This window comes from Podarcis liolepis (assembly GCF_965112155.1).
Source record: "Podarcis liolepis genome assembly, chromosome: 4".
Lineage (NCBI taxonomy): Eukaryota > Metazoa > Chordata > Lepidosauria > Squamata > Lacertidae > Podarcis > Podarcis liolepis.
The window spans coordinates 44,126,743-44,145,041 of NC_139558.1; the positions used below are offsets into that span (position 1 = coordinate 44,126,743).

General features: G+C 39.2%; 1 protein-coding gene across 1 annotated transcript in view; it reads left to right on the forward strand.

Annotated features, from left to right (window-relative positions):
• The window catches only part of POLA1 (DNA polymerase alpha 1, catalytic subunit), a 180,590-nt gene that overhangs the window by 115,946 nt on the left and 46,345 nt on the right, over positions 1-18,299 (forward strand). The window contains exon 36 of the mRNA XM_083498264.1: positions 16,455-16,548. Within this exon, the coding sequence (XP_083354390.1) occupies positions 16,455-16,548 (94 nt within the window). The remainder of the gene's footprint in view (positions 1-16,454; positions 16,549-18,299) is intronic.

Sequence of the window (18,299 nt, forward strand, 5' to 3'; positions counted from 1 at the left end):
ATTATTTCGAGGCTTAAAATTGAAATCTTTCCTATATTACGTTTTGGGGTGATGGATAAAAAATAATTTAGAAATCATTTATGAACAGTTGCCATATTTTACGGAAGAACCTCTTAGGTTTTATCAGGTAGGCCATTTTTAAAGGCAACTGTTGATATATATTTTTATTTCTGTGGTGCCATTTTTGTGATTGCAGGACTGTCATAATGCACATGATTCTCAGTGCCATATGTATAAATGGATTTTTTTTAAAAAAAAATGCGCCCTCACATTTAATAGTTGAGTGGGGAGAGTTGGGATTGTTCATGTGGGGGGTTATCTGGAAGTACTTGGTTTTAAAACTACAGGAGACACCATTCCCAGTCCATAATGAGCGCTGGGTATACCTAAAACACCTTAACACAGCAGCATCTTGAAGAAGGAGAGGTCTAGCAGACAATTCAGCATGAAATGTTTTCTCTGCTAAGGGAAAGTATCTTGCTGAAAGAAAAGACAGTTGTAAGAAAAATTAAGCACTTTTTGCTCCTGACACCATATTGTTGTCAAGAAAGAAAAAACCTTAGATCTTGGTGTAGACTATAAACAAAAAGAGAATGGAGCCATCTATAGGGCTATACTTCTACTAAAAACCTGAATTGAGCTATAGCTTGAGCATGGAAGATCTCAAGCCACCATTGGCAGCTTAGCAGATTTAGTGGCTAATGAGAATTCAGCCCTTGAAAAGGCACAAGACATGCCAGGCTTTCCAATAACCTCTCCTTTCATTTTGAACTGGGAGAGTCTTGACACTGGATACACAGGATTAGGCTTTAAAGAAAGCCTTGGAAAGAAGGTGGCTGTAGTGACACCATGGCCCAATTTGCTGTTAACACGCCATTATGAGTTGTTTAGCTCCTGTCCACTAGTGCAAGTCCAACCTTGGAACCATGCTTTGTTTTCCTCACAGCAAGTCCTGATCTATAGCTTAGGTTTGTTCTTGGCTCACCAGCCTTCATTAATCTGAGCAAAACAAACCACAATTGCAGGTTCGCACATAACGTTAAGCTAACAATTGTGGTTTGTTTCTTCCATGTGCTATTAGGTAGTTGCAAAACAGCCCACATTGGTGCATTTAGAGTAAACTATTACGAACTAGGTCTCTGCCTGACAAGAGACTGAATCTTTACAGCAATTAATGGCAGTTCCTCATTTATGGAATACCCTCCCTGATGAGGTACGTCTGTCTCCCCTTTTATTAATATTCAGGAGTAATTTAATCCGTTTCTGTTCATCCAGGCATTTGATTGCTGAAATATACTGTTCCTAGCAATCTTGAAATTATTAGCTGTGAGAATCTGTTACTGTTCTTAACTGCTTTTATTTTATTTTTAAAGTATTATTTTGCTGTTTACTGCCCATCTGGGAGAAGTGAGACAGAAATTTAATTAATGATAATATGCATGGTACCATCTTTTTTTTCCAGCAGCGCTAGAGCACAGATCTTTATGGATCAAGTGCAAACTTTTCCTTTCCTTGCCATATTCATTTGATAAAGTCCTTTTTATCATAAATAAAGTGGAAAATGAGGGAATAGAAACAGAGAAAAAGAAAGAAAGATAAGTATATTTTTGAGGAGCTATATAGGGTTGTTTTTGAGTTGACTGCCCATGTGTACAGTCCAAACAAGCAGCATGAGGGCAAGGCTGCATATATGCCATGCTTAAAATCTGTTCCCAGGAAATCCAATATATTTGCCTAGGAAAACTGGGTCAGTTTTACAAGCTTTCTCTTATTTTGCATAATTCTACTAGTGGTTGGTTGGTTTTTTTACCATTTTGTATAACTAAAGCTACAAGGAGATGCAAGGAGCTATGGCTGAAGGGTGCAGGGATAAGTCCCCAATCCAATCCCATTACAGTGGTACCTCGTTTTACGGACGGGATCTGTTCTGGAGGCCCGTCCGTAACGTGAAATGTCCGCAACTCGAAGCGCTGTGTCTGCGCAGGCACGCGGCCTGATTTGGCACTTCTGCACAGGTGTGAGAGGCGAAACCCAGAAGTAACCCATTCCGGTACTTCCGGGTTGCCACAGGATGTAATGCGAAAAGACCCAACATGAAGCAGACACCACGCGAGGTATGACTGTATTTCTCAAATGTCATTGTCCAGATCAGAGGCCTCCATTAACTCTACTCAAAAGGAAATGGTAAACTTTCTAAGGAAAAGATGAACTAATACCAACAACTTGTAAATATTATTCCTATCTGAACCCTTTCCAGTCCTTGTAGCAAATGAATGATCATGTCACAATTCATTGAGGACAACCTGGAAGGTGATCTTGACACTCCTTCTGCACCCAAGGGAGCTGTGGTAGTTTTTCAGAGCCCTTAACAGTGTGCTTTCCTGGGTTGTCACTAAGGCAGAATGGGACAGCCCAGCTAGGGGCAAGCCATCCAATCACTTGGCTCATTATCATTATATGCTGCCTCAAGGCATCATGGATCAACTCAGGGTTCAGGTGGTTATGTTCCTTTGGGGCGTCTATCACAAGATCTGCTAGAGCAGTTTATCTGTAGATGTAATGTCAAGTGCTGCTGGTTTTTCCATTTGAAAATGTAGAAAAGAGTTCCCAAGTGTCATTGTAGCATCTGGAACACCTGGGAGTGATTCTGGATACAGTCCAAAATGTACCTAATGGTATAGTAGTAGGTGAAGGGTAAGAGTAATTGCAAAATATTTCTATTTATAGATGGTGCTCTCTTTGCATGTCCATCTTTAGATTTCTGGGCCGAGCTTGGTGATGTTTATTAATGATCACTTTGGATATCTTATATATTTGGTTCAAAGTAAATTGTAAAAAATAAAATGTCTTTAAGATTCCTTACTTAAATTTGACATTTAAAACAAAAATCATTCAACTCTATCAAATGCCTTTTAGGGATCTGTGTATATATGAGCTGCCACTTCTTTGTGCATTTAGTAATGATAATTCATACACATTGTACGATAGTAATTTGTACTATCAAAGACTAATCTAAGCATAATAACTTTGACTTTCTTGTTTATAAATTAGTAATGTCAACGTGTTATTCCACACAGTTGGTATTTTGATTCTGAGTTGTGATGAGCAAGCTTTCCCAGACTTGCTTTGAAAGAAACTCACCTAAAGCAAGCTAATTTGGCCTTCATTTCAAACATTATCTTGTTTTAAGCTTGGGTTCAATCAAACTCCACTCATCTCACATTCCTGTGATCAGGACTTCTGGGCCCTCAATAAAATTACATTATGCAGGAATCTTGGGGCCTGCAATGCTGCTGTTATTGCCTGATGAAGGCTGCAACAGTAATCCTTCTAATTATCCCCAGCACCAAAGAAATGAGTCAAGGGATGGGCTGGCTGTACTAAGGCCTCAGTACATCCCAGGAGAGCAAAAGGCTTCACAGCAAAGGAGGAGGAAATAGCTTATGGACCTTCACGGGGTGTAGACCAACCTCTTGGTGCAACAACCATTATCATCATTATTATCATTACTAAAATTTCTATACTGCCCTTCATCAAAGGATCACAGGGCGGTTTACAATATAAAAACAGAAAAATACATAACACAGTAACAAACAAAAACAATAACTCTGGGACAGGCAAAACCTCCTACCATCATGGGGCATTCTTTCTATCCTGCAACATGGCATATAGTCATATGTTAGTGTATTGTAATCTCAACACTAAAAGAGTCAACACAATATTGTTGGAATATACAAAGCTTTTCAAACTCTTCCACTTAGCTTCTGAGTTGTCAAGTTGAAATAGATATAGGTGAGGATGAATGAGCAGCCTTTGCCTGCAGTTTCCATTGCTTTTGGGAGGAGGGCATCTGCATTCTTTAGGAAGCTCCAGATGGGATGGGAAGAGATTGACCACTAGCAGCCCAAAGTGTTCTTGAGGACATCCACTTGTTTGAGCATACTGGTCTTTCACTGTAAGCCATGGGTCATTATAGGCCTGCCTCGAGTGACCTTTCAGCATGAGAGGTATTTTCCAGTATGAGTTCCTTAGAAGGTTGGCAGATTTGTTTCTGTTTCAAAAGAGGTTACCTCAGGGTGTGTTGCTCCAGGAATCTCACAAGATCCTTCTAACAGTAGAGTCAAGTCTTTTTGTGATGGAAGGCCACTTTTACAATGGCATAGCACAAGGAAAAGCAATGGACATGTGACTTTCTAAGAGCACCAGCAATTAAAGCTTCTTGTCATACATCATCTAGTCTAGACTATTTAGCTCAAGACTGAAGTACAGTCAATGAAGATTTTATATGGGGGTTCTGTTCCCGCCCCTGCCCCTCACGCGTCAACAGAGTGTGTATATGCATGTCCTGCCCAGTTACACCCTGTTTGTGATGTTTTTGGTCACTTCAGGGTTCGGCACTGTATTAATCAGTATGTACAATATGTATTGTATTGTATTGTATTGTATTGTATTGTATTGTATTGTATTGTATTGTATTGTATTGTATTGTATTGTATTGTATGTATTGTACATATTGATGCATGCAGACGTCTCAGCCAAAGTTCATATAAACAAGCAAGGGAGAATGAGATCATTGGATCTATACAGAGAAGCCATCAAGACATTGGGTGGGATAAACAGCACCAGATGAATATGCCTCTGTGGTGTCCTCCAACCAATGCCTTACAGGCAGATGTGGTGAAGTCTGTATCCTTGGCTCTTCATTCAAAGTTTAAGAAAGCCAACTTTGGACCTCATGTCAAGGTTTATTTTTAGGAACTATGTGGTGTGATAACGTATGACTAATAGGGCTCCTATATGCATTCTCTCCACTCTCATTCATTTGGCAGCTTATGCGTATAATTAGGAATATGACTTGAAGATCATTCTGGTAGTGCTGTGATGACCACATAGACGTTGGGTTCTGGAAGTGAATTGCCAGTTATCCTAAAGTTACTGGAAGATTCTGACAAGACTAGACTTCTTCTTGTTGTGCCCAGTATTCTGTCCATATCCTGATCTATTGTAGTTAGTTCGGTGGAAGATGAGAAGTAAACTCTGCAAACTGTGCTACTCATGTTGCATGCTGCTCACTCAGAGCTTTCAGGGCTGACTCTGCTTCTCCAGGCTCTTTGTTTGCTAAAGCTTGAATTGTTGTCATGTTGAGTTAAATGTTTTTATGTTTATTTTGTTAAGGGGGTTGACTTCAGAATCTTTTTGGCAGAGTTCAGACATTGCCCTGCCTTCCACCAAAAGGTAGTGAAATTGCTCTCTTTCCTTTCTCTGAGATGTGAATTTACACTCACAATATCACAAACTCCCTTTCTCTGATATTTTGTTCCCTGTCTTATAATGCTTTGTGGGCAAGAGTTTTATGGGCAACCTTTAGTCACTCTTCCTTTTTTTCTCCCTTTTTCAACCTACCAATAGTAATACCAAGTAGATATGAATGTTGCATATAGTTGGATCTCTATACCTTGAGGTAGAATAATTTCACTATGATCTTTTCTGTTTGATATGTTCTAAGATAATGCCTACTGGCTTTTGTACTTTGACCAAAAATATAGCTGGGGGGACCCCAAATACCCTGCTGTACCCCTGGAAGAGGTAATCTTTTACAGAAATTTTCAGTTTTATTTTCAAAAAGGTAGTGGTACATCACAGTAGACTCCCGACTGGTCAAAAATCAACTTTCCTCCCTCTTCAGCCAATCATGTATATACAGTCATTCAAAGAACTGATAAAAGGAGAAAGCTCCCAGTATAGATAGAAGGCTGAATTCCTCTTAAAGGTTTCTGAGTTGCAGAATTTATTTATTGTATAGCCAATGTCCATTAAAGTCTTAGAAAAATTACATCATAACCTATGTTTCACCTAGGTTTTTGCTTCTTTACTAAAAGTCTGCTCGCTATGATTGCTCAGTCACATTATGCCCATTAATGTATTAACTAGTTCAGTTGAACTTTTCCGAATGCTAGTATTGCAAATACCAGAAAAGAAAGTAAAAAAACGAAGAAACAATAGCTTTCTGAAGATGACTAATTTGAATGGAACTTCAGAGAAGTATGGATTGCATGAAGGGAGAGCTTGGAGGAAGCATCACTGAGTAATGTGCTGCAGCTGTTTGAGTACAATGAATGCACAGCCGCTCTGTATACATTTTCTATAATAGTTCATTAACATAAATGTTTATTTCAGGGATTCTCACACGTTGATAGTGAAACTTGGTGATGAAATAGTTTGAGTTTCCTTAGGTTCAATTAACAGAGATTAAAACTTGCAATATCATAGCTTGAAAATGTATCCCACTGAGAGATTTTTAAAATATTTTTTGTGAACAATCAGCCAGTCCAAATCTGCCTCATATTTAATATGTGCTTTTGGACTTACAGGTTGGGCACTTAATAGTGTGAAGCCTAAAATGTGTAAAGTGGGTTGGATGTACTTGTTCAGTTTATCCAATTCATGCAGTCTACATTCAATAGCTTGCACAAATCACCTCTCCAACCATCTACTGAAGTTAGCGGCAGTTTTCAGTTGCATTAGGGTCTTGGGGGAAGAAGATACAGATTCAGGGAAAAGGAAACCAAATGTTGCTGAAGTTGGAGGAGGAGGTAGGTTGCTGTCCATCCACATGTTAAACCATGGCCAGGGTGAGCACTATGCAATGGAGATAGTGGCCTGGTTCTTAAGTCATCGTAAGCCAAATTGGCTTACTAGGGCCATACAAATGTGCAGGCTCTTCAAGATGAGTTCACAGCTGCTCCCCAGTCTGTTTTATTCTTGCACCACACTGAGCTATATCCCACAATTGAATTAAGTGCTCCCAGAACTCAGTTGTTGTTGTTTAGTCGTGTCCGACTCTTCGTGACCCCATGGACCAGAGCATGCCAGGCACTCCTGTCTTCCACTGCCTCCCGCAGTTTGGTCAAACTCATGCTGGTAGCTTCAAGAACACTGTCCAACCATCTCATCCTCTGTCGTTCCCTTCTCCTTGTGCCCTTAATCTTTCCCAACATCAGGGTCTTTTCCAGGGAGTCTTCTCTTCTGATGAGCTGGCCAAAGTAGTGGAGTCTCAGCTTCAAGATCTGTCCTTCCAGTGAGCACTCAGGGCTGATTTCTTTAAGAATGGATAGGTTTGTTCTTCTTGCAGTCCATGGGACTCTCAAGAATCTCCTCCAGCACCATAATTCAAAAGCATCAATTCTTAGTTCCATATTAACTATCTTTGAACCCTTGCTCTTATAGGTTCTGAACTAGCCTAATGAATCTACTCCCATACAAGGCCTGTCTGAAAGTTGTAATAGCAACTTGAGGCTATGAAGAGTTTGGTTGACCAATCACATTAGGTCTCTATGCTTGACATCACTGATGAACAGCCTTAAATGGTGTTGAGATGCCTCTGAAGTGCAGTTAAGTAGGCATGGCATAGGTGACCTTATTGGCATCAGTCGTTCAACCAACTAGTAATATTTCAAGTTTTTAAACATCAAGGTATTTCACTAGACAATAACATAACTAGTTAATGAATCTTAAAACGTTGATTTTCCGTTGTTTTTTATTTATAGTAACTTAGCAAAGTTATTTAACCATCTCCTATTATTACTAAATTTATTAGTAATCTATTCAAAATCATCTCAATTTTCTGTAATGAGTGAACTCCAGTAGTGTCCAGTCCAGCAATACTTCTGATTCTCCATGCAGCCTCTTGCAAACTGCCCCAAAATGCTCAAGATGGTTGGTGAGGGGTACTCCATGGCAGATTTGGGGACTGCCTGGGAAGAGAGGGGAAGATCACCCTTTTATTTTTTAGAAGATTAGCAGTTTCCCCAACAGCTCATACAGACACATATTTAAGGCGTTTCTTGTTTAAGTGTACTTTTGTGTGCCTTGATAATTGCATATTTATATATGTTGTGTATATTTTGATCTTGGTAGATGGTGAACTTGACTAAAATAAACATAATTTAATAATAATTTTATCTGAAAAGTTGATAAATGTTTTCTTCCTCCTGAGATTCCCATGAGCAAAACTCGTACATACAAGCATTTGAAGTACTGAGCTTTGCCTTTTTTTCTAACATTTCAAATCGCCATGTGCAAAATGGCAAGATGAAAAATGAAGTACATCTTTTATCATCATCTAGCTGCCGAATGAGACCAGTGACACTTCCATGCAAAAAGAAAAAACAACAACCCGAAATTTGCAGCACATTCATATTCAATTTCATCACAGCAGATGCTCATTAGTATGTTGTTATTAATTGGTATTCACTTTAGGTTTTGTTTAAAATGAAGATAATAATTAGGTTTTAATGACTGCATCTTTCAGGGGGAGGGATGGGGAAGGGTAGAGTAACATCTCTCAAAACACTGAAGTATTTCTTGGAACTTGGTTCTACGTACTGTAGAAAAATGTCTCTTTAAGAGACACAATTCTCTGACAAGAACTTAAATTATTTTTAAAGAACTTGTCCTAAATTGTCTGCTTGATGGATGTGCAGAATCAGATGATAATGTGAGCCTCCATTCTTTCTAATCAAATTACCAAAAAGACTTCTTATAAAAGTAAGTCTCTCTAGCAGTTGATTAATGAAGTGGTGCCACTGTTTTGTATTAGAACTAATTGAAGTAATACAAATAAGTTATCTCTCTAGCCTGTAGAAATTATCTTCTTTACAAAGCAATGTAATGGAGTTGGCAAACTCCACCCCCCACCCCACTTTACGGTTCATAGCATAAAATAGAAAGGAATACAAAACTGGTAGATAGATATAAAATCAGAGCTGCTTCTCATTTTATTACCATTTTCAATTCTGCGCCTATGTTATTTAAGTAATATATGCAACTGTACTGTGATAAGACCATAAGCTGCTGAGCTACTTTGAGTATGTATGTATACGTTATGGAGTTAGCTATATTTATTACTCAATGGCTGCATGCATATTCCAATGTGGAAGTAAATTGCCGTACTAATTTTGAGCCTGAGAAATATGGCTCAAACATAAAATATGAAAAGCAGCCTTTAGGAATATGAAAAGGTGCACTGGGGGAAAAAAATAGGTAAACAACTCAAAAACAGCAATTCATGCTATGACAAATAAATGCCGTGCTTATTGGGTCCAAGTATAGTAACCAAACAGCCTGAGGCATACTGTAGTTATCAGTAATGGCTGGCTACCTCTCACTTAGAAATGAATGGCCTTGTTTTTTCTTTAATTAATCTGAGCATTGCACACCTGAAGAACACGTAGTCTAAAATGTATGCTTATTTATATATGCATCTGTGCTGTTGCATCCATAAAAGTGGTTATAATTGCATTGTATTTACAGTAGTGTCATAAATAATTATAAATTAATATCACTATGCTCATAAACATCTATATTAGCTGCCTCTGTTACACTGGCTTCTAATGCTATTTTTAATTTATTTTAAAATCTTAATATCCCGCCTTTCTATTTCATAGTGAAAGTAGATTGTAGTGTTTAAAAAAGGAAACATCAGATTACAAATTTAATAAATAAACCCATAATCTAGCTCTTTAAAAAGCCCTGCTCAGAAGTTGTATGTCTCTTTTTAAAGTGGGTAGCTATGTATACATACATACATATTATGAGCCCTGGTTTTGCCTGTGAATCACAATTCTTTCAAATAAGGCTTCCTTAGGTTCTCTTTGTGATTGTACAACTTGGACTGTTAAAAAGTTTCATGGAAATGTGTGTTCCTCTGGCTGTTGAAATAATCTTTAGAAAAACTAGCATAAACAGTCAGATTTCACGGGGCAACATATTTGAAGATAATTTAGAAATGTCTTCTTCTTGGGTATAGCGGAACCAAGAACCATTCACACTTCTCCATACCTGTGAATAAAGTAAAGTTAGAGTTGCCTTACCCAGGATCTGAACCCTTTGCCACAGAGTTTCTTTCAAAAGTACAGGAGAAAGTCATGTGTTAGAAGTTTACACATAACATTTATTAATTACTATGAAGAGTGCAAGTGATTCTTACATCTGGTATTCCCATTAAGTGGTAACCTAAAAATGAACCTATATTTGCAATTCAAGAGAGAAGTTTTGAAATTGGCTTTCACAAGGAGAGCGACAAGTTGTTGGTTTTTTAAAAGTGGATTAATTTAGACCTTTTATTTATGCATGCTTGTCCAAGATATGACCTTTATATATTTTGAGCTTATTTAACTTGTATTTCTCTATTCATTTATTCATTTTCTGTTAATAAAATAATTAAGATATGTCTCTTTTAAAATTACCTCAGTGAATTTTTTAGAATTATTCAGTGGTATTGGTGAAGGGAGCTTGTTGAAGAAATGCCTGACTAAGAGTAATACCAAAGAAAGTAAGCCGAAAAGTCACTAGAGGACAAAAAAGGGCTTCTTCCGGTTATATGAATGCAAAATGAAAATATTTGTGAATACAGCCATTGGGTAAAAGACCCCATTGAAATCTACAGTCTTTCAGATGCATTGCATTTTTAAAATATCATCACCAAAGGTAAATTAGAATTTACTAATGCAAAATTTTAAAAGGCTGCTTTCCTCCCATGTAAGGCACCTCTTCCTTGGTTTCACATATGTGTCTTAATCTAACTTAATTGTATTTGACATTGAAAATCTCTAAAGCTTTTTGTTTTCCACTAGTTACTAATTGCAAAATATGCCAGGTAACAAAAGGGCAGGAGGTGTTGGTATAATTAAAAATATATGTGTGTGCATAACTTTTTTTAAAAAAAAAATTCTTATCCATTTAGGTAGTGACTTTCAATTAGCCTCTCTGCTAATATCAGGTCACTAAACTCCATAGCTGATGCTTTATTCCTTCATTTGGGTTGTCAGTCGTTTGCTTCAGTTGGCTGGCAAAGGTGGCTGTATATCCATTACGAGCAACACAGCACTTTGCATTTCTGAATTGACAAGCAGCTATATTGACCTAGCGCTTATTATGGGTCAACAGCTGCGTTAACCAACGGAAGGACTGAGGGGCAATTAAAATGAATTGGCAAAAATATATCTTCCTAATTTACTCCAATTTGTTATTTATGCTAACATTGTATGGCTTCTATGGTGACACTAAACAGAATGGACCCAATAATGGCAATTAACATAAAAATATAATGGCTAATCAAATTGACAGCAACTGTTTCTCATCATCTCGACACACAATACATTATCAAAACAAACTATTATGAAGGAGGTAATTTCAGTGTTCTATTCAACCTGCTGCATGTGTGCAGTCAGGGAGATGTGTACCAGCAATTACTGCTGAATCCAAAAAACTAAACAAATAACTTAATCGCTGTCGTCCTCCTTTTTTTTCCTTCTTCAGGAAGCAGTAATCAGGATTTACTAAAAATAAGTGGTGTATAATAGTATAATGATGATGCATATCATAGAATAACTAATAAGGAATAAAATAAGCTTCTGTGTTATATAAAATAAGTTCATGTGAAGGAAGGGTGAAAGTATGGCAGCATTAAGAGCACAAAATGTTAACTCTGAATGTTGCATTTTTAACAATATAATATGCAGGTGTTGATTGGGCCTTTGTGCCATATGGAATATAATAAGGTTTTGTTACCAGAACATGCATCTTTACATTGATTTTCAACCAATAAACAAAAACACCAAATTTCAGTATGGCAAGATGTGTTTTTTAAAAAAACAACAACTAATGACTAAGAATATATCCTACACATGTAGTGTTGAAAGTCCAAGGATTTCCAGTGGTTTGGCTAGTTCAACGCTTCACCTAAGTTCTTCTGGTAGAAACTTAGAGACTTTGAAATCTATAAAGAACACTTCCACAATTTCTCCGGACCCTCATTATTTTGTCAAACTGCTTTTAAGTTGGTGTCATCTTTTGTTTGTGTATGTGGTAGTAATTGTCACTATATATCAATTATTATATCCTGCCTTTTGCCTAAGAAGCTCTAGGGCAGTTTAGATGATTCGCCCTTCTCAATTTTATCCTCACAACACCTTATAAGGTAGGTTAAACGGAGGGAGAGTAACTGGCCCAAAGTTGCCCAGTGAACTTCATGGCTGACTGGATACTTGAACCTGGGTCTCCCCAGTGCACGTCCAAAATGTTTAGCTCTGCATCGCGCTGGATTGGTGGCCAGATGACCAAGTCCTCCCTGTCTTCTTTCTAAGCTTAATTTTGAAATGGAAACTTGCTTGCCCTTCCCTCTTGTGTTATTTGTTAACTCTACACTGGTTATATTCAATTCCTTTTCTTCTTTTTTTCACATGTTTGGACAACATACACCCAACATGCATTCTGTCTTCAGGGACATACATCAGTTTATAAGAAGCAGCAAATATTACTTTTGTGCATGTTTTTCTTTTCACTTTTCTTTTTGAAAGCATGAGCAAGCCAGATGCAGGCTTAGGGGAGCCCCAAGATTTGCAGGAGTACAGAAAGCCATGTGGGAGAGGGATGAAATAAACTATCCTGATAGAGGGCACAGCTGTGAGCCAGTGTGGTGTAGTAGTTCAGAGACTCATAATCTGGGGAACCGGGTTTGCGTCTCCGCTCCTCCACATGCAGCTGCTGGGTGACCTTGGGCTAGTCACACTTCTGTGAAGTCTCTCAGCCCCACTCACCTCACAGAGTGTTTGTTGTGGGGGAGGAAGGGAAAGGAGAATGTTAGCCGCTTTGAGACTCCTTCAGGTAGTGATAAAGCGGGATATCAAATCCAAACTCTTCTTTTTCTTCAGCTGGCTGGAACCTTGAGCAGAAGCTCTCCTTGCTGCTCAATTTTGTTAAAGTTTATTGACATGTATTCATGACAGCATAATAGGTTTCCATATTATCTTCTTGGACTCTATCTGTTCCATAGTTGTTTACAACCCAATCTTACAAAGGACAGAAAAATATTACCTATCCAGAAAGGTAGCAAGGCCACTGAAAGCAAAATCATGTTGGATACTACCCCCCAGATGCAAATAATTACAGGCCAGAATTGTTTTTTGAGAAGGTGACTGAATGTACGATATATGTAGAGTTCCAAAGATTGATTATCTTGGTCCTTCTTAGTCTTGCTTTAGGTTTTAGGTAACATTATTACAGTGGTACCTCGGGTTACATACGCTTCAGGTTACAGACTCCACTAACCCAGAAATAGTACCTCGGGTTAATAATAATAATAATAATAATAATAATAATAATAATAATAATTTATTATTTGTACCCCGCCCATCTGGCTGGGTTTCCCCAGCCACTCTGGGCGGCTTCCATAGAAACAAAAAAAATACAGTAAAATATCACAGATTAAAAGCTTCCCTGAGCAGGGCTGCCTTAAGATGTCTTCTAAATGTCAGGTACTTATTCATCGCTTTGACGTCTGATGGGAGGGCGTTCCACAGGGCGGGCGCCACTACCGAGAAGGCCCTCTGCCTGGTTCCCTGTAGCTTTGCTTCTCGCAATGAGGGAGCCGCCAGAAGGCCCTCGGCGCTGGACCTCAGCGTCTGGGCAGAACGATGGGGGTGGAGACACTCCTTCAGGTATACTGGGCTGAGGCCGTTTAGGGCTTTAAAGGTCAACACCAGCACTTTGAATTGTGCTCGGAAGCGTACTGGGAGCCAATGTAGGTCTTTCAAGACTGGTGTTATGTGGTCTCGGCGGCCGCCCCCAGTCACCAGTCTAGCTGCCGCATTCTGGATTAATTGTAGTTTCCGAGTCACCTTCAAAGGTAGCCCCACGTTGAGCGCATTGCAGTAGTCCAAGCGGGAGATAACCAGAGCATGCACCACTCTGGCGAGACAGTCCGCGGGCAGGTAGGGTCTCAGCCTGCGTACCAGGTGGAGTTGGTAGACAGCTGCCCTGGATACAGAATTGACCTGCGCCTCCATGGACAGCTGTGAGTCCAAAATGACTCCCAGGCTGCGCACCTGGTCCTTTAGGGGCACAGTTACCCTATTCAGGACCAGGGAATCCTCCACACCTGCCCGCCTCCTGTCCCCCAAAAACAGTACTTCTGTCTTGTCAGGATTCAACTTCAATCCATTAGCCGCCATCCATCCTCCAACCGCCTCCAGGCACTCACACAGGACCTTCACCGCCTTCACTGGTTCTGATTTGAAAGAGAGGTAGAGCTGGGTATCATCTGCATATTGATGGACACCCAGTCCAAACCCCCTGATGATCTCTCCCAGCGGCTTCATATAGATGTTAAATAGCATGGGGGAGAGGATGGAACCCTGAGGCACCCCACAAGTGAGAGCCCAGGGTCTGAACACTCATCCCCCACCACCACTTTCTGAACACGGCCCAGGAGGAAGGAGCGAAACCACTGTATAACAGTGCCCCCAGCTCCCAGCCCCTCTAGACGGTCCAGAAGGATGTTATGGTCGCAGCGGCAGCAGGAGGCCCCATTAGCTAAAGTGGTGCTTCAGGTTAAGAACAGTTTCAGGTTAAGAACGCATCTCTGGAACGAATTAAGTACTTAACCTGAGATACCACTGTAGATGGGTCAATCTAATAATGTCTGCCCCCCCAACCCCACTAGTTAATAATAATAAATTAGGCTGTTGTGAGGTGTCTTCCATCTATAAGTTGAAAAGTTAAAACTAAATGACATGCAGCACTATTTGCAATTTCTGCTATTTGCTGCACAATTGCAATTTCTAACCCAGGAATAAAGCCTGCTTGTTGTGGATCTGTAACCAAATAAGCAATGAACCACCTACCTATATCCTCTAGGGCAAGTATTAAGGTGAAGCACTATTGTCGGAAAAGCAATGCCATCTTGTGCATGCAAAATAATAAACCTAATTTCTTGTTAAGCAAGCCTATGCATGCTGATATGGGGATAGAGTCCAGCGGTTTCATCACAATATCTTGATCTTTTCAGTCAAACTACTAGAAAACTCTACTGTAAGACTTCAGAGAGTCATATGCCTTGGAATGGGAAGTGGGAAGAGCTATGTATCTCAGTGACCCTGATACATCCGTAACCCAAGCAACTGGTGGGGCAATCCTATGCTCACTGTCAATGCCAGGGCTCTGTAGAGCTGCTGAGTTACCACCACATCCACAGCCTGGCCACTCACTGGTGGAAAGGGACAGGCAAATCAGGCTCAGTCCCTGCACCAGCTTCAGGCCTAGCAGATCCAGGGCTACTAGTCCTGCCCAACCTTTTACTGGGCTCCATTGGCAGGAATACTGCTGGTGGGCTACCCACACCCATGTCTGACAGGCAAAGAGTGGGGTATGCTCCAACAGAGTGACACTTGCATCGTTCTGTCACTGGGAGGCCAGCTGAATCAAGCGGAAGGACGCCTACCCTCAGTCCACTCCCACCACAGTCCAGGTGTTTGGGGATTTGGATTGCAGCAGGTAGTTATTCCAAATCTCCTTTTATGTCTAGTTCAGTAAGAGTGATTGACTTACAGAATATGTTAAAGCACATTTGGTCCTGATAGTAACTAAACTTTCCATCTTAATCCAATTTGCAATGATCCCTGGAACATCATGGCAAAGAGAGGGATAAAACTCTCCCAAGGATCCCTGGGGTGTGGCAGATATAGGGGGTGGTTTTTAACGTTAAGTTTTACTCAGAGTAGGCCCATTGGAATTAATGAACAAAATTAAGTTTGGTCCATTGATTTCAAAAGGTCTTCTTGAGTAAAACTTAGTTGAATAGCACCCATGTGATTTTCTGATATAGTTTTGAAACTTTCAACATAATCCTGTTATTTCAACAGTGTAATGCCTCCTTTTTAAATAATTCCATACATCATGCTATATATTTTGTAAAAGAGATTACTTGTATTGTACACATTTGTAGATTGGCTTCATTTCAGCCACTTTAGGTGACATTAATGCAGAGCAACATATGAAACGGTAAATGGCCTGTGGCAGACTGCTCCGAATGGTTGGTTAACTGTGGTCAGATCCTTCAGCTACATCTACATAGTATCTCTAAATTATAAAGTTTAGCACAAATAACTCCACAATGTACCCAGTGTCTTGTAGGCTTCTTATAAATCACTTGGCACTAGCTAACATTGGAGACATGGTGTTGAATCTGATTATTCACAAAGACTTACCATTACAGACTTATTAATTGCATTTAGAGTAAAGAACTAATACAAATAGCAAATTCTCAGAAGATAAAACAATTGCATTGAATTGCTGATAGTAATATGTTTTGCACATTCGTACATCTTATGTTAATTAAATCAGAACTTACCTGTATTAGCAACATATAGGACAACAAGTTAGCTGCATAGGTTTTTTAGAGGGGTTGGGATTTTTTTTTTGTCTCCACATTAGTTGGTTCCCAAGGCAACTTAACAAAAGTTAAAAACTTGCCTAACACCAAACAAGTTTAAATCCAATGCATAACAGCAAATCAGCATAGCTTGTGTATGAAAGTTGCAACTGATCATGCTTTTTTTCCTGGTATTAGCTTTTTTCCCTGGTGCATTTTCATTTATGTTCTTTTTACATTACAGTACTCTGACAAGGCCCTGTACACCCAGCTGTGCTTTTACCGGTACATTTTTGATATGGACTATGCAATGGAAAAACTTACTGATCAAGAGAAAGGTATGTTCAAACACTGTAATTACCTTGTGAGTTTAAAGCGGAAGTTTGCATCATAAAAGGCTATTCTGCTATGTTGTGCTGCTCCAGTCTGCATCATTCTGCTCTCATCATTTACACAAGTTAGTTGACTGCTTGAATTTAGGAATTCCCCATTTAAGAAGGTACCTGCATTTCCTAATAATCCACAGTATACCCCTCACTCTGCTGAAAAAAACAGTGTTTAAGGAAGGAGTGTTTTAAACTCATTTAACTGGTTGGGGGTGCTGGTGGTAATCTTCTGTTGAGCATTACTCCTACTGCGAGGGCAGTGGAGGGTCAGTCTAATTGTGGGAGAGCAGGGACTGATGGGATCTGACATAGGGCCTAGTGACAGATGCTTGCAGGCAATGAGAAGGCTAGAGAAAGCTTTGGGTTAGAGTGACAAGGAGTAGAGCATAAATGGACCAAAACCCGTGTTTGTTTTAGCCCCAATTATTCAAACTTTTGGTATTCTCTAGTATTTTCGTTTGCCTGTTTGTTTAAGTAGTTCTTACATCTATCCTGACAGACATTTAGAAAAAGGTGGGAAAGCTCTTTAAAGAGTAACTTCTTTGCACTTTCTGAAAAGGCATCACACTGGTCTGCCTGGTAAGAAAGGGTGACAACATATCTACTTAAGAGTATCAGGCTCTGTTTCGAACAATAGACAGGAACTCTGCAGCTTAACCTCAACAGAAGCCAGGAAAGAATGATATCTTGAAGAACAGATCAGAAGTAATAATTTCTGTACATGTTTGACTTTCTATTGAGTCTTGCATTTTTCCATTCCTTTTCATTTAAAGTCTGCTAACCCAGCAGTAGATATAGAACACCTTAATTGCAGAGCTTTCTGACATTGAAATGCGAAGTTCCTAAAGGTATCAGAATAGTGCCTGAAGTAAAAATGAAAGGTTAGGTTATATTGAGATATGTTCTGATTGAAACAATGTCAGATATTAAAAGCATTGTCTGTACCTTGAGAGTGCATTTCAGTACTTATTAATATCTTCATGCTATTTATTTTTATACACCAGATTTATAAACCAAACTAAATGCATACTAAGTAAATACTTTTACACAGTTACAGCAGCATTTTACACTCCCACCTTCATAAAAAAATACTAAACATGCCCAGTTTACTTTCTGGATGAATAAACTGTAAAATTGCATTTAGAAAAATGAAAGTTAGGCTGTATGACCTACATGCAAAACACAAAATCTAACTTTGAATATTTGCTTGTATCCTGTAATTTAAACATCGTTTTCCCCCTCTGTGTTCCCTCTGTGGTGTACCAAATATCAATTGAAAGTGATTTTTTTATGGATGAATTGCTAGAAAGCTTTAGAAGCAGACTTTTCATAGTGGCTGTATTTCTCAGAGCTAGTAATGGGTGGGTCTTCAGTGTGTCTCTGTTAGCAGGTGACAATTACTCAGAAAAGTATATGCAGAATGCTGCAGCTGTGTCTCGAAAGAAACTTAAGAATGAAATGCTTCATTAGAACAGGGTGTTTCCATAAGCGGAAATGGAGTTCCCACACTTAGACTACCAGTACATTTGGGTGCAAGAGATAGCATAAGAATTTGCATGTACTTTGGAAGGGTGTGCTGAATTGGCATATAGATAGCAAGGTGGTATTTATATCATCAAGTTGATAATTGAAGTAGCTTTGAAGGCAACCTCTCAAACATCAACTAGTAAAACTGCTCATTATGGTTATTTTTCATGTCCAGT